Below are 17,747 nucleotides of genomic sequence, written 5' to 3'. Positions count from 1 at the left end.
TGCTAATGATGAATTTGATAAATTGATACACTTAAGTCTCATCCACTGTTTGTCAAATTAAGCATGTACCATTGCATTGCAAGTCTATGGCTCTGACAAATGACACCTCTTAAAGTGCTTTCTGCTTCCCTGTCTTTTGGCCCAACCCTGTCATCTCCAGCCAACCTTTAAACTGAAGACTGGGTAATCAAAATTATATTTATCCCAACATGTTCCATGCTTCTCAATGCTGAATGTATTAATCTGACAGCTAATAATAAACGTGCCCTGGTTTCATCCTGTGTATCTTTGTGTCATGCCATATGTCTCTAGGTAGATCTCTAACTCTTCAAACTAAGCAATATTCAAATACCGTAGGCCCGAGCATCCATACCCATGTCATTTGAACCTTTCTTAGATCTTCAAACCCTCAGAACAGCAGTCAACCTTAAAATCATAACTTTAATCAAAGCTCCTTTAATGTACAACTACACAAAGATCAATGCACATTTATCTCAATCTTCATAGACATTGGGATAAGGATTTATATCTCAGCGGCATTAATTCATGGCATTAAGCTCTCTGAAGTGCCTCCATATGAAAGTTACCATTAAATTTCATGTAGACTGTTTTACATCGAGGGGTATGAACTCATTATTTTCCTGTATTGCTGTATATGTTGTCAACTCTTACAAAGAATAAATTGGTGTTTTTTTTAAATTTAGAGTACCCAATTCATTTTTTCCAATTAAGGGGCAACTTAGCGTGGCCAATCCACCTAGCCTGCACATTTTTGGGTTGTGGGGGTGAAACCCATGCAAACACGGGGAGAATGTGCAAACTCCACACGGACAGTGACCCAGAGCCGGGATCGAACCTGGGACCTCAGCGCATTGAGGCTGCAGGGCTAACCCACTGCCGCACCGTGCTGCCCCATAAATTGGTGTTTGATGGCTGGCACAGACACAATGGGCCAAAGAGCCTCATTCAGTGCCGCAAAACGCTATAACTCTAAATTCATCAAAGCACTCATGAGGACAATATTACCCCCAGTTTTGGCTAAAGCTCTAGTGAAACAGTACAAAGCTCAATAGGATTAACTACTGATCTTAAAAAAAACACCCTCTTGCTGAAACCTCAGGAATTTGTAATGTTCAGATTGAAGTGTGTACTTTATAATGCTGTACTGTAAACTGAGGGAAACCAAATATCAATGAGTGGCATTAACTGTTGCTACTCAATTCTTAAATGCCACCTCATGTATCTTAAGATTCAAAGACGGATGATTCTTGCTGTGTCACTTCAGGATGTATGTTTAGAATTAAATAACATTTAATTTTACTGCACAAGTTTTATTACTCTATACCACAAAACTTTGCAAAATCAGCCACTTAGGCTGAGCTGGTTTCAGCATATCTGATAACAGACCACACTGCTTACTTGGACTCTTCGAGCTCATCTGTCCTCTGAATAGCATCAGTTTCATAGCGTGTCCGCCAGTGGGTCACTTCACTGTTTAGTTTGGAAATGAGCCTCTGCAGTTCAGATTTACTCTCCTGCTCCTCCTCGACTTGCTCCTTCAGCAGCTCATTGTCATGCTTGGCACTAGAGAGACTGAGAGCCATTGTGCTCTTCAACTGAAAAATGAGCAACAGTATTAAGATCAAATGCTTGGATAGAGAAGGCCAACATTATATTTTCACAATGCTCTGTATCACAATCACAATCCACTACAATGTAGCTTTTTTGAAATTTAGACACACTTATGAGAATGAAACATAATCAGAAGTTAAATTCCATTGTTTTAGTCTTAATCGAATAACCATACTGACTAAACAACATTTATTACTTGAACGGAATGGTCGTCAGTGCTTAAAAATTGTTCCATGTGAAAATGAACACCACAGCATCAAGCAATAAGAGCTTGTGATAAGTTAAGCGGAGGAGTTACAAGTCTAGAGTGTGGGTCTGAGCCTGTACCAAGGCAGAGGCTTGCAATTACTGTTCTTTTAAGTATCATCTCCATAGGTTCCACGTGGTAAATCCAACTCTTTTATTCTTTTACCTCTAACCTGTTAAGCCACTCAGTAAAGTACGTTGAAATGCTGTCCTTTCATTTATGGGAATTGGATTTAAACTTGGACCAGGCACATGGAATACAAGTTTGACTCTCTTTGTTATTAAAAAGAAACGAGTCGTAACCAACATGACATTTGGCTCCAATTTGCTGCAATAAACATTGCGAGGAAGTTGTCAAACACAGACCTTCAGGAACTGGAGCACACGTTGAGAATTTTGACACGCTTATCCGCTCACTTGCTCTTTATTTTCCATTCATTAAAAATAACGATGGAAAAAGAATATGGGGAGCATGCCTCAATTCCTTAAACACATTCCTGGCATGCAAAGCACTGTACCAGAGCACTTAAGAATGAACATTTACCTCAACGTGTCTTTAATCAAAGTATCAGCAGTAGACTACATAATCCTGACTTTGCTTTCCAACCATTAACCATGGTGGGTGGGTAAATTTAACTTTTTGTACCTATTTTCCATACTTAAGCGGCAAAACATAAGCAATTTAGCAGAGAAGACAGCCCTACGCCAGAGCTGCAGAAGCTCGTGAAATCGGTCTTGTTCTATTTTTGGGCAGCCCTGACAGATGCCACAATTAAGCATAAGCCTAATTTTAACATGGAAATAAAGTTTGTTAGGGTGGCACGGTTGCACAGTTGCTTCACAGCTCCAGGGTCCCAGGTCCGATTCCTGGCTTGGGTCACTGTCCTGTGCGGAGTCTGCACGTTCTCCACGCGTCTGCTTGGGTTTCCTCCAGGTGCTCCGGTTTCCTCTCACAGTCCACAGATGTGCAGGTTAGGTGGATTGGTCATGTTAAATTGCCCTTATCCAAAAAGGTTAGATGGGGTTACTGGGTTACAGGGATAGGGTGGAGGTGTGGGCTTAGGTAGGGTGAACTTTCCATGGGCCGGTGCAGACTCGATGGGCCAAATGGCCTCCTTCTGCACTCTAAAATCTAAAAAGGGTGAGGCAGTGGCATAGTGGTATTGTCACTGAACTAGTACTCCAGAGACCCAGGGAAATGCTCTATGAACCCATGTTCGAATCACACCATGGCATATGTTGAAATTTGAATTCAATAAAAAGGTAGAAGCCTAATGACGACCATGAAACCATTACAGATTGTTGTAAAAACCCATTTGGTTCACTCATGTCCTTTGGGGAAGGAAATCCGCTGTCCTTACCTGGTCTGGTCTACATGTGGTTGACTCTTAAATGCTCTCTGAAATGGCCAAGCAAGCCACTCAGTTCAAGGGCGATTGGGGATGGGCAAAAAATGCTGAGCCCAGCCAGCAATACCCATATCCCATGAATGACTGGGTAACTGTGCCCTGGTGCCCATAGCTCACCAAAATTACTGACTTGCAACGCCTGAGGACAAATTTGGTTCAGTCCTCAGGTCTCGCTGTTTTGACACGCCATTGCTGCCTCCTGCTGGAATCATGCCTGGGTTGAGGCAACTATCAAATTCAAGTCCCCCAGCTCATTTATAAAACAATTCCTGTAAAACATTATGCCTTTTACTCATTTCGGCTAGAGCTGGGCCAGGAAAAGGCACAAAATTAGGATAGGGCTACATTCCACCATGTCCCTCCCTCCTGTCACATCTATTGGGTTTTCCATTGGGGTTGACAAGTGATAAACAATTCAAGAAGATATATATTACAAGTGCTTCGGAGCTATATCTTTCAATGGTCAACACCGGAGATACATGGTCATTTTTAGCAGACATGATGATGGAAGGGGGTTTAAATTCTTAAAGCTGATAAGCCTGACCAATCGTATTCAATGCTGTGCTACAACCTTAAGGCATCAACGTATTGTTTCAAGTTTCAGACACTTGCCACAGCAACTTTCTGCCCTCAGTCACCCCATCACCCTCCCATGCTGGTGGACTCCTATTTCGAGGCCAGGGAACTTTTCAGAAGCACTAACATTTTATTTATTCATTTACGGGGTGTGGGCATGCTGGGTAAGCCAGCATTTATTTCCCATCCCTAGTTGCCTTTCAGAAGGTGGTGGTAAGCGGACTTCTTGAACCGCCGCAGTCCCTGAGGTGTAGGTTCACCCACAGTGCTGTTCGGGAGAGAATTCCAGGATTTTGACCCAGTGACAGTGAAGGAACGGTGATACATTTCCAAGGCAGGACGGTGAGTGGTTTGGAGGGGAACCTCCAGGTGGTAGTGTTCCCAGGTATCGGCTGTTCTTGTCCTTCTTTATGGCAGTGTAATTGGAAAGTTCTGCATCAGGAACCCTGGTGAGTTTTTGCAGTGCATCTTGTAGAATGGTACACACTGTTGCTAATGTACGTCGGTGTGGAAGGATTGAATATATGTGGAGGAAGTAGCAAATAAGCAGGCTGCTTTGTGCTGGATGGTGTTGAGCTTCTTGAGTGTTTTTGGAGCTGCACTCATCCAGGCAGGTGGACAGTATTCCATTACACTCTTGACTTGTGCCTTGTAGATGGTAGACAGGCTTTGTGGGGGTCAGGAGGCGAGTTACTCGTTGCAGGATTCCTAGCCTTTGACCTGCTCTCGTATACAGTATTTAATTGGCTCGTTCAATTCAGTTTCTAGCCATGGTCAATGGTAACCCTAACTCAGAATGTTGATAGTGACATTAGTGTCCGACAGATCTGTCAATTCTCTGGCCTCTGGGTCTTTAAAGTGTTTCTGAGGTGTAAAGTCAGGGATGACTTTTGACACAGTGGTAGTGTTCCTAAACTCTGGACCTCAGTATCCGCTCTCCCCCTCCCCACCACACATCAATGCACCCCTTGCCCCCTCCATGTGGCTACAACTAAGGCCCTCCCTGGCGCAGCGCCAACCTGTGCCAGGGGCCAGTGCCAGGGCACTGCCCAGGAATGTACCTCTAACCTCCCTGGAGGCTATACTTAACTCTTTGCCGCCGGAGGGATCCCCTCGACTGCTTCCTGTTTAGCCAAAGCTGTTGTAAACCTCGCTGACATGACGTGATGTCAGTGAGATATGAATAATTAATGAGGGGGATCATACGGCAGGGCCGGCCAATAATATTGAAATACATGCAAATCTATTATGAGGTTCTCGCCCTTTGTGGGTGTGAACTTTGTGATGTCACCGGTGGAGAAACAGGGAAAAATCGGGAAATCCCCACCCCCATTTTTTGAGTCTCACAGGAGTTTGCGCCCACCTCGCTATTTGCACCTTTGAAATCCCCTCCTCTTGTGGGAGGATCTGAAGCTAGGGGTCACCAATTTAGGACAGGGATGAGGAGAAAATCTATCTCTCAGAGGGCTGAGAGACTTTGGAACTCTCTTCCTCAAAAGGTGGTTGAGGCAGAGTCTTTGAATAACTTTAAGGTCGATTCCTACTGCGCATAGGTGTGAAAGGTTATTTGGAGTAGTCAGAAATGAGAAGCTGAGGCTAAAATTAATCAGCAATTGATCTTATTGAAAGGCAGAGCAGGCTCGAGGGGTCAAATGGCCTAGTATTCCTAATCTGTATGCTCGTATGAATGTTTACATGGTATCTGACTGGAATGGGGTGTAATGATTGTGGAATTGGCCTCTGAGGGTCAAGTGCAGTACACAAAGTAATGGGTAGTTAGTAGAATCGAAAGTGTGAGCAGTCCTGGGATGAACCACATCCACAGCAAAAGCCAAAGGGGTATGGGTCACAATGTTATCCCTTTGGGCATGTTTTTATTCTTTAAAAATGTTTTTTAAAGTACCCAATTCATTTTTTACAATTAAGGGGCAATTTAGCGTGGCAAATCCACCTACCCTGCACATCTTTAGGTTGTGGGGGTGAAACCCACGCGAACATAGGGAGAATGTACCGGCTCCTCACAGACAGTGACCCAAGCCGGGAATCAAACTTGGGACCCTGGCTCTGTGAAGCAACAGTGCTAACCACTATGTTACCGTGCCACTCACGTTTAATGTGTGATGAATGTAGAATTTGATAAATATTTTATTTTATATTAGTGGCAGTAATGTTCTTAAAAACCCTTGTTTAAAATACATGCAGGAAAGGTATCTACTAAAATTGTAATTAAAGAGTGGTGAAAGGTGAGGTAATAATCGATTCCAACCAAATGATCGATTAGTTGGCTACAGAAAAACGATTGATGGAATTGTGTTTTGGTTGATGGAGATTCCCTGGAGTGCAGATAATTTGTGAGGGAATGCTATTTAGTCCTAGTGAAGTAGATCAAGGAACTTAGTGGGTTAAGATGATGTAATTAATAGAAGCCAGGTCTGTCTGTAGTTTTGCAGTCTTGTAGGATTGACCAAATGCTGTTAGGTTGAGCAGACATGGACTAGATCTGCTCTTGAAAGGAATCCTATCCAAAAATCTCTACATAGCTAAGCAAGTAAACCTTTTGAGGTAACTTTATTATACGTGACAGTTGAACAGTATTGAGTGAGTTAGTAACTGGAATAGATAGTAAGTTCAAGCTTTTCATAGATTATAGAATTTACAGTGCAGAAGGAGGCCATTGGGCCCAGCGGGTCTGCATCGGCCCTTGGAAAGAGCACCCCACTTAAGCCCACACTTCCAACCTATCCCCGGAACCCACCCAACCTTTTTGGACACTAAGGGCAATTTAGCATGGACAATCCACCTAACCTGCACATCTTTGTGTTGTGGGAGGAAACCGGAGCACCCGGAGGAAACCCACGCAGACTCAGCACAGACAGTGACCCAAGCCTGGAATCGAACCTGGGTCCCTGGAGCTGTGAATCGACTGTGCTAACCACTATGCTACCGTGCTGCCTTTTGTTTAAGAACTGTTGAACTGTTAACTGTAAAGCTATATCTTTGATGTTAATATGGTTGATGGTCTGTTTGTTTTAACATAAAGATACCTATTGGTCAGGGTCATCACTCCTGGGGTGAAATATCCTTTCCTCACAGTTTTACAAATTAAAAGATAATTATTTGAGGTTCTTGTCCGGTATCCTAACAAAAGGTGGGGTCTGCTCCAGTATCCTAATAAATGCAATATAGAATGCGAAGAAAATGATTTCATAGCACTGAGACAAACCTCAATGTGCAAAGACCATTTCAGATATGAGCGAACATCCAACTCTTCTAGCTAATTGTTCATTGGAAATCCATGATCCTCCAATCACAACCATTTTCCAAAGTTGCTCTATACTATATATCTATACTAAATATTATATATACTATACAATACTATGCAGGTCTCAGACAACATAGCTTTAGACATCCTCAATTCTTATCTACCGGTTAACACTAACCGGGCAAGATTTCCTTGAAAATGCCATAAGGTTCCTGTTGAAGATTACCATGCTTGCTGTGAAAATGCTATCTTTTACATGGAAAACTATTGATGCTCAAAAAGTGCATTACAAAAACAGGATTCTCTGCACTTGCCCACCATGGGACTGGAAATTCCTGCCTGAAGTCAACTGAAGTTTGGTGGTCCTTCAAATTTTCCGTCCCACCAGTGATGATTTTGGACTGAAAAAACTCACTAAACTTACCTTATTAGTAACACAAGTCAAGCTGGTTATACTGACCCTCAAGCAGCAATACCTGCTTCCTCAACTAGTCCTTAACAAAGTAGTAACTTTGAACATTAGGGCATTAAGTTGAAGTAGCGCTTGGGGATTAGGGAGGAGCAATGATATTAACTCGAGAACTATTGCCTACTTTTAATACTGAGCAGAATCTCAGGCAAATGTCACTGCTTCTCTGCTTGTCTATTTTCAAGCACACACTGCCAGCAAAAGTGTGAAAGAAAACAAAAGAAAGCTCACCCAAAGTACAGGAAAAGTTGCTTGTGAGCAATAATTTTATGAGGAGCGGAGATATAGGAAAGATCAATGGTTTTCAAACACCTCATGGCTATACATTATCCATAATTCATAAATTACCTTTGATTCTTCATCAGTTTGCTTTTTCAAGTCTTCAACTTGTGATGTCAGAATGATCTTTGACCTGGTAAGTTGACCTATTTTACTCTCCGCCTCGTCCAGCTGGCGATTCAAGTCATTATTTTCAGCTGAAACAATAAATTTTATCCAGAATTACAATCAAGTAGAACATGAACTCAGCTAATGAACTTCCCTTGGCAGAAGTATGCTTTTTTCCTTCTTCTTTTTGAGTTTCCTCTATCTTCTCACCTTTGTAAGTTTTGTCTGGACCTCTACTATGTTATATACCACCTGAACTATTGACACATTGGGCATGGTTTTCCATTTTCTTTACGGAATGCTGGCTGAGGCGAGAAAACTGGCATGCAGCTCTCCAGCGACACAATTGGGTTTTCTCTCCAGATAATCTGACAGTCTGTACAAATAAATATGGAGGCTTGATTCACGCCAGCACACTGGTGGGGCTTGATAGTAGTGCTGGCTCCAGAAAGATCAGGGTGCCGTTTTAAAAAAAGATTCCCCTCCACTCCCCACTGATACGGGAAGCCAACTTCCCCCACCATTCACCGGGTCAACCCCCCCCCCCAGGTGATTAAAGCTTTACAGATCCAGAGATGGATACCACCATTACACGTGAGAACACCACCCGCCAGGTACGCGGTACATACTCGTGCGACTCGGCCAACGTTGTCTACCTCATACGCTGCAGGAAAGGATGTCCCGAAGCGTGGTACATTGGCGAGACCATGCAGACACTGCGAGAACGAATGAACGGACATCGCGCAACAATCACCAGGCAGGAATGTTCCCTTCCAGTCGGGGAACACTTCAGCAGTCAAGGGCATTCAGCCTCTGATCTCCGGGTAAGCGTTCTCCAAGGCGGCCTTCAGGACGCGCAACACGCAGAATCGCCGAGCAGAAGCTTATAGCCAAGTTCCGCACACATGAGTGCGGCCTCAACCGGGACCTGGGATTCATGTTGCATTACATTCATCCCCCACCATCTGGCCTGCAAAATCCTACCAACTGTCCTGGCTTGACACAATTCACACCTCTTTAACCTGGGGTTACCCCATCTCTGGATCTGTAAAGATTTAATCACCTGCTAATGCTCGCATTCCAAGCATTGTCTGGCATCTTTGAATCTGTCTATATATATGTTTCTGGAACATACCTCTTCATTCACCTGAGGAAGGAGCAGCGCTCCGAAAGCTAGTGACATCGAAACAAACCTGTTGGACTTTAACCTGGTGTTGTAAGACTTCTTACTGTTATTTTTTCCAACTGTACTAAATTGCTCACTCACCTTACATTGGAGCCAAGAACAACTGTAGCTGCATATTACACCCAAGCTCATAAAACAATGTAACATGGAACAAGGTACAGCCAATATTTATGTGTCTGTGATTTGTAGTTTCATTTCTGGCATAAGAACTTCAACGATTAAAATTACTCCCCAAAGAAAAAAATAATAATTTTGACCGTTGCAGTTCCCTGTTTCCAGGTGAGCACCAGTAGCAAATGCCTGCCCAGGCCAAGAATCAATGCCAAATGAAACAAAGTACATGTTGAAAACTTGATCCCAAATCCAATAATTCTAGCCCAGGACTCAACTGATGGGAATCCTGACGGAGATGGGCCAACTAGTTAACACAGCCAGCTGAGTAAATTTTAATACAATAGACATACAAATGTTCATGGTATAAAATGAGCAGTCAGATTCACAGTTCCGTAACCCACCAGCTCTTTGGCATTGTAAGACAGTGAAGGTAGCAGACACAAATGTATTATTCTTTTGTGGGTTGTGGGCATGCCTGGCTGGGCCTGCATTTGTTCCCCAACCCTAATTGCCATGAACTGAGTGACTTGCTAGGCCATGTCAGAGGGCAGTAAAGAGTCAACCAGATTGCTGTGGATCTGGAGTCACATATAGACCATATACCAAGTAAGGATGACAGGTTTTCTTCCCAAAGGCACATTAGTGAACCAGATGGGTTTTTACAATAATTAACAATAGTTTCATGGTCACCATTACTGAGATTAGCTTTTCAATTCCAAAGTTATTCATTGCGTTGCCTTGTTTGCACTGGTTCATGAAAGATTTTACTTTTGTGTTGATGCAAAAAAAATCAGAAATTGGAATTGCTCCAATTTCGAGCACTATCCTGAGCACACACAAAGTCGCAATCCACCCCAAACTGTTTAAAAGGCGTCATCAAGAAAGAACCTGAGCTGTTTCAGGCTATGGTAGACATCGCCCTCTTACAAGAGGTCAGTACTGGAGGGAATTCATATAATTATAACTGCACAGAAAGCTGCCATGCAGGCCATTGCTATCTGAGTGAGTAAATCACTGAGTGCCATTCCCCTGCCTTCTCTGCATTAGCCCGGCACGTTCCTCATTTTCAGATAGCAACCCAATTCCCCCTTGAATGCCACGGCTGAACCTGCCTCCACTGATCATAACCACTTCTGATCTGATCTCTTCATTGCTTCTTTTGCTAATTATCTTAAAATATGCCCTCTTTCTCCTGATCCTTCCCCCAATGGGAACCGTTTTCACTTATCTACTCTGTCCTGTCCAGCCAGCCCCCTCAATCAACTTTCCTCTCAACCATCTCTTCACCAAGGGAATCAGTCGCAACTTCTCTAATCTATCCTGAAACTCAAGTTCCTTATATCTGGAACCATTCTTGTGAATCTTTTCTCCAATCTCCCTAATTCTTTCACAGTGTGACACTCAGAACTGGACACATTGAGCGGGATTCTGTGATCCTGAGGCTAAGTGTTGGCGACATCGGAAACGCTGTCGCATTTCTCGATGGCGTCAACACGGCCTCAGGATCAGCAATTCAGGCCCCTACAGGGGGCCAGCATGGCACTGGAGCGGTTCACGCCGCTCCAGCTGCTGATCCCGGCGTCAACTGGGTGCCGCGGGATCCATGCATGCGCAGTGGCACTGGCGCCAACGCGCGCATGCGCAGTGGCTTCCTTCAACGCGCCGGCCCCGACACAACATGGCGCAGGACTACAGGGGCCGGCGCAGAAGACAGGAGGGACCCAGCCAGAAAGGCTGGCCCGCCGATCGGTGGGCACCGATCGCGGGCCAGGCCACATTGGAGGCCCCTCCCCGGGGTCGGATCGCCCCTCCTCCCCGTTGGCTGCCCCCCGACCCTTCCACACTGAGTTCCCGCCGGCTGAGAGCAGGTGTGGACGGCGCCGGCGGGACACGGCATTTTTACGATGGCCGCTCGGCCCATTCCGGACCGAGAATCGGTGGGCCAGCCGCGTAGAGCGCCCCCCGACCAGCACCGCGCCAACCACGCCAGCCCCAATTCTCCACTCTGCGGAGAATCGCATGCCGGCGTCGGGGCGGCGTGGCACAATTACGCGAGTCACGGGGATTCTCCGGCCCGGCCCAGGGCCGAGAGAATCCCACCCATTGTTCCAGCTAACCTTCAGGGTTAAGGTGACCACCTGTATTAGCTTTGATTACCTAGAATTGGTTGGAGAGGAATTCCCAAGAATGTTTTCCCTAACCTGTTTTTTTTTTTGAGAAATATAAACAATTATATTAAGACATTTTGGCACAATAAACAACAATAATAAAAAACAGTGTGCAAAAAAAAATCGTTATAGTGCAAGAAACCCAGCTCCCCTCCCACACGGACCAGACTTGGGTTTTTTAACTGGTTTCTCACTGCTCCCAGGTGATCACCTGGTTTCAGGTGAGGTGGAGAATGGCTATATTGTGCCAGAAAGGGTATCAATATTGTGTAGGCCAGGTTGGGTAGACCAGAGGGCCTTTACCTTTCCGTCACCTTTTTATGGACTTAAACTATAGGAAAGCTACGCACAGAGGGCCATTCCAAAAAAAAAAAAATCCAGCTGACCATTTTAATCACACCTTCCGGCATCCGGTCTGTACCCTTGCAGGTTACGGCACTTCAGGTGCAGATCCAGGAATCCTTTAAATGAGATAAGAGTTTCAGCCTCCACCATCAAACCAGATAGCGAGTTCCAACCCCTGCACCCCCCACCCCCCCGTCCCCACCAATCCTCTGGGGAAAGACACTTTTCCTCATGTCCCCTCTAATCTTTCTACTGTGTTCAAACAGTAGGTATTAACAGGTCCTCTGAATATGGCCCAAATGGAAATAACCTTGTAGTGCTGTTTTTCTCCCATACCTGAGAGTCTTGTTTTGCCAATGCTCTGCTCAGTGAGCGACCGTTGCATCTCTTCATTCTTGGAAGTGGCTTCTGACAACAAATCTTCCAGCTTGCGGATCTGTGCCTCATTGGTCACCTGGTCACAGTACAAATAACAAATTCTCAGGGACCGGCTTTAATTAGCATGTGGCAGCTTTAATGGCTGATACCGTTACACGTGTACCACATGATATTTGAGAGAAGAACAAAGGTAAATTTCTGCCAAATCTAACACGGAGGTGAAAGATGTTAAAGCTGAGAGCAAACATGTGCTTTCAAATTGAGGAGGCGAGGTGTTTGCTCAGAATATAAAAACAGATAGTAAAAGTTTCTACAAATACATAAAACAAAAAAGAGTGGCTAAGGTAAATATTGGTCCTTTAGAGGATGAGAAGGGAGATTTAATAATGGGAGATGAGGAAACGGCTGAGGAACTGAACAGGTTTTTTGGGTCGGTCTTCACAGTGGAAGACACAAATAACATGCCAGTGACTGATGGAAATGAGGCTATGACAGGTGAGGACCTTGAGAGGATTGATATCACCAAGGAGGTAGTGATGGGCAAGCTAATGGGGTAAAGGTAGACAAGTCTCCTGGCCCTGATGGAATGCATCCCAGAGTGCTAAAAGAGATGGCTAGGGAAATTGCAAATGCACTAGTGATAATTTACCAAAATTCACTAGACTCTGGGGTGGTCCCGGCGGATTGGAAATTAGCAAACGTGACACCACTGTTTAAAAAAGGAGGTAGGCAGAAAGTGGTTAATTATAGGCCAGTGAGCTTAACCTCGGTAGTAGGGAAGATGCTGGAATCTGTCATCAAGGAAGAAATAGCAAGGCATCTGGATGGAAATTGTCCCATTGGACATGCAGCATGGGTTCATAAAGGGCAGGTCGTGCCTAACTAATTTAGTGGAATTTTTTGAGGACATTAACAGTGCGGTAGATAACGGGGAGCCAATGGATGTGGTATATCTGGATTTCCAGAAAGCCTTTGACAAGGTGCCACACAAAAGGTTGTTGCATAAGATAAAGATGCATGGCATTAAGGGGAAAGTAGGAGCATGGATAGAGGATTGGTTAATTAATAGAAAGCAAAGAGTGGGGATTAATGGGTGTTTCTCTGGCTGGCAATCAGTAGCTAGTGGTGTCCCTCAGGGATCAGTGTTGGGCCCACAACTGTTCACAATTTACATAGATGATTTGGAGTTGGGGACCAAGGGCAATGTGTCCAAGTTTGCAGACGACACTAAGATGAGTGGTAAAGCAAAAAGTGCAGAGGATACTGGAAGTCTGCAGAGGGATTTGGACAGGCTAAGTGAATGGGCTAGGGTCTGGCAGATGGAATACAATGTTGACAAATGTGAGGTTGTCCATTTTGGTAAGAATAACGGCAAAAGGGATTATTATTTAAATGATAAAAAATTAAAACATGCTGCTGTGCAGAGAGATCTGGGTGTGCTAGTGCATGAGTCGCAGAAAGTTGGTTTTCAGGTGCAACAGGTGATTAAGAAGGCAAATGGAATTTTGTCCTTCATTGTTAGAGGGATGGAGTTTAAGACTAGGGAGGTTATGCTGCAATTGTATAAGGTGTTAGTGAGGCCACACCTGGAGTATTGTGTTCAGTTTTGGTCTCCTTACTTGAGAAAGGACGTACTGGCACTGGAGGGTGTGCAGAGGAGATTCACTAGGTTAATCCCAGAGCTGAAGGGGTTGGGTTACGAGGAGAGGTTGAGTAGACTGGGACTGTACTCGTTGGAATTTAGAAGGATGAGGGGGGATCTTATAGAAACATATAAGATTATGAAGGGAATAGATAGCATAGATGCGGGCAGGTTGTTTCCACTGGCGGGTGAAAGCAGAACTAGGGGGCATAGCCTCAAAATAAGGGGAAGTAGATTTAGGACTGAGTTTAGGAGGAACTTCTTCACCCAAAGGGTTGTGAATCTATGGAATTCCTTGCCCAGTGAAGCAGTAGAGGCTCCTTCAATAAATGTTTTTAAGATAAAGTTAGATAGTTTTTTGAAGAATAAAGGGATTAAGGGTTATGGTGTTCGGGCCGGAAAGTGGAGCTGAGTCCACAAAAGATCAGCCATGATCTCATTGAATGGCGGAGCAGGCTCGAGGGGCCAGATGGCCTACTCCTGCTCCTAGTTCTTATGTTCTTATGTTTATGACGGGTTTAGATGATGCTGGGTGCCATCTCGGGTCATAAACTGCTGTAGTTGTAGAAAAGTTTAAATAAACTGTTTGCTGTAGTTTGCAGAGACTCTGTTTACTTTTAATTTAATAAAGTAATCTTTATTGTTACAAGTAGGCTTACGTTAACACTGCAATAAAGCTACTATGAAAAGCCCCTCTTCGACACAGTCCGGCGCCTGTTTGGGTGCACAGAGGAAGAATTCAGAATGTCCAATTCACCTAACAACGTGTCTTTCAGGACTTGTGGGAGGAAAATGGAGCACCCAGAGGAAACCCATGCAGACACAGGGAGATCGTGCAGACTCTGCACAGACAGTGACCCATGCCGGGAATCGAACCTGGAACCCTGGCGCTGTGAAGCAACAGTGCTAACAATTGTGCTACCGTGCCACCACTGAATAGTGCCGCAAGTTAAACCCCACCTCTACCTCACTGATTGACACAGTGGTGCCAGTGTTCACTCTGAAAAAAACTTTGACTAATCCAGAGTGCTCAATGCAGGTCAGACATACTGTTTCCTACCCCAAAGAAATATATTTGGAGTTACACGGTTTAATAATTTTAAAATCTGCAATAGCAATACCTTGGCTTTTTGGAGGCTGTCGATGGTGAGGGCCATGTTATCTAACTCCAGCTTCATGCTTTGCTTTTCTTTCTCTGTTTTCAACCGTATCCTCTGCAGGTTCTCGTACTGCTCGGTTATTTCCACCACCGTATCCCCGTGCTTCTTGCGAAGGGCTGCAGCTGTGGACTCCGACTGCAGGGTGGCCTCCTCCAGCTCTCGTCTCAGTCGCAGCAGCTCCGACTCCCTCTTCTTATTCATCTCAATCTCCAAGAGAAAGATTTAAAAAGAATCTAAGTGTGAGGAATCACGGCTTGCCCTTAAAGGGGTGCTCCCTTCAGGAATATCCCGTTTGGCAAATATTCGATTGTCAGCAGTTTCTGCTAAAGTTCAGGTTGCAACTCAGGATTATGTTAAAGTGGATAGATTCAATCTGCAAGTGTAAACAGTGTGAAAAATTACTCACTCTTTGTGCTTGCGAGGACAGTGGTAAACACCACTGGTAACACACTACGCGTATTACGGAACTGCCACTGTACTACAGGTAACACGGTAAATCCCAGCCTGCTGACTCCTCCCAGCAGGCAATGTATAAAAGTGTATGCTCTCCTGCGCTGCAGCCATTCTGGTTCCAGCTGCAGGAGGCTCAACATCTTGTGCAATAAAGCCTCGATAGTTTCTCCATTCTCGTCTCGTGGTCATTGATGGTACATCAAGGACTCCTTTAAAATCATCGCTAAATATTCTATTGTTCGACAATGCTGATGTGAAGCATCTTGGGATTTTTTATTACATTTAAAGCACGATACAAGTAGAAGCAGTTGTTAAAAGCTTGTCAGAAGACAAGCCATGGGTCTGTTTTCCAATGGTGATGGCCATTATAGGACTTGAAAGGAGGAATCCTGAATTTGCACAGTAGTGTAAATGAACTGTTAATGTGTCACCAGCATGTTTTACAAATCTCTTGGTTTTTCACTTAGTGATCTATGGGGCTAACTTTAATTTAACTAGCTGGATGGGAAACCCACACAACAGTTTCTGCTATTGCACCAGCATTCTAAATCATTTTGTATCTGTACAGGTCTGTAAGCCCCATAGTTGCTGGAGCCTCCTGGTCGTTACGACACCCTGGGCTAGTGCGCGGTCAATTATAGCCCCACTTGACCTAAAGTCTTAATACCAGTTAAATTAGATTCACTTAAAGACCCAAGGTTTTTGGTCGAGTCAAATAGATTACAGTCACCTGAGGTGGGATTCTCTGATCCTGAGACTAAGTGATGACGCCGCCGGAAACGTCGTCGCGTTTCTCGACGGCGTCACCGAGGACCCAGGATCAGCAATTCTGGCCCCTACAGGGGGCCAGCAGTGTGCTGGAAAGGTTCACGCCACTCCAGCTGCTGATCCGGCCGTGGAATGGGCGCCGGGGGATGCGCGCATGCGCAGTGGGCTCGGCGCGAACCCGCGCATGCGCAGTCCCACCGGCACGATTTGCACGCATGCGGTGTCTCCCTTGTCCGCGTGGCCCCGACCCAACATGGCGCAGGAGTAGAGACGCCGACGCAGAAGAAAGGAGGCAGAAAGGCCGGCCCGCCGATCAGTGGGTCCCGATCGCGGGCCAGGCCACATTGGAGGCCCCCTCCCCCCCCCCCCCGAGGTCGGACCCCCCCCCCCCCCCCGGCGCGGGGTCGGAGAATCCCGCCCCAGGTCTGTCACAGCACAACACGAGGACCATTTATTATGAACAGTATAGTTAATCGAACAGACAGCACAATGTAGCACATATTCCCTGCAGACTCAGCATCAGTCCAGGTTCACAGCAAAGGATATGCTAGACACTCACTGCTTTTAAAACAATTGATCAGTTCTATTACTTCAGCAACAAGCTGCTGGTTTTGATACACTTAACAGCTCCCACCAATAGACAGCAGAGAGAGAATACAGTTCCCTTCACTTCTGAGGTCTGATCAGTTCTGGAAGGTTCTCTCAGAAATGTAACCCAGCAGGAACCAATCACTGACTGTTGTCAGGCGGAACATTATCCCTGGTCAACCGTTGGTTGCCTGTTAACAAATCAAACTGATTCCTTCAAACTGGTTCCTTCCATCTCCTTATTGCCGAAGAGTCTGGCTTCCCCTTCTCCCAAAAACAAAGCCTGAGAATACAGTATCCTGGCAAGTAGGCGATTTTAAACTGTTACGCCACCTTGGGCAAGTGTGCGGTCAATTCCAGCCCCACGCAGTGCCCCAGAGTCACAACACAAGTGAATTTTTAAATTTTCCTAATTAAGGGTCAATTTAGTGTGGCCAATCCACCTATCCTGCACATCTTTGGGTTGTGGGGGTGAGACCCATGCAGACACGGGGAGAATGTGCAAACTCCACATGGACAGTGGCCAAGATCGAACATAGGTCTGCAGCACCGTGAGGCAGCAGTGCTAACCATTATGCCACTATGCCGTCCCAACCAATTAATCTTATAATAAAAATTCCCTAAGTCTTTGGCCCTTGGCTGCTCAATAATTACAATCACCAGGTTTGTAAGTTAAAACACAATCACTGTATAAACAATCATGAAATATACAGTAAATACAACTGGTTAATGACAAGCTAATATCTACTACTAACTTAAAACTGTCCCACCCTTTACCCACACACACAATACAGACAAACACGTAGGCGGGTAAAAATAATAAGGTTGAAGGTCAAAAGATAAGAGTCTTTGCTTCATATGGTGGTTCTTTAGCACACCATATGAAGTTCACCACAGCATGCTGGTTGATCAAGTCTCTGGTTTACAGCTGGTAATTATGTTCCCTGCAGAGTCATTCATTCAG

General features: G+C 45.0%; 1 protein-coding gene across 11 annotated transcripts in view; it reads right to left on the bottom strand.

Annotated features, from left to right (window-relative positions):
* The window catches only part of LOC140395389 (putative uncharacterized protein MYH16), a 459,619-nt gene that overhangs the window by 87,687 nt on the left and 354,185 nt on the right, over positions 1-17,747 (bottom strand). For all 11 annotated transcript variants that reach the window (XM_072483089.1, XM_072483086.1, XM_072483088.1 and 8 more), the window contains 4 exons: positions 14,936-15,181; positions 12,131-12,248; positions 7,943-8,070; positions 1,420-1,616 (listed from right to left, as the gene is read on the bottom strand). In XM_072483089.1, the coding sequence (XP_072339190.1) occupies positions 1,420-1,616; positions 7,943-8,070; positions 12,131-12,248; positions 14,936-15,181 (689 nt within the window). The remainder of the gene's footprint in view (positions 1-1,419; positions 1,617-7,942; positions 8,071-12,130; positions 12,249-14,935; positions 15,182-17,747) is intronic.

The sequence above is a fragment of the Scyliorhinus torazame genome, chromosome 18, assembly GCF_047496885.1.
Source record: "Scyliorhinus torazame isolate Kashiwa2021f chromosome 18, sScyTor2.1, whole genome shotgun sequence".
NCBI lineage: Eukaryota > Metazoa > Chordata > Chondrichthyes > Carcharhiniformes > Scyliorhinidae > Scyliorhinus > Scyliorhinus torazame.
The sequence above is the reverse complement of the archived record's forward strand: the minus strand, read 5'-3'. Positions and strand labels throughout refer to the sequence as shown.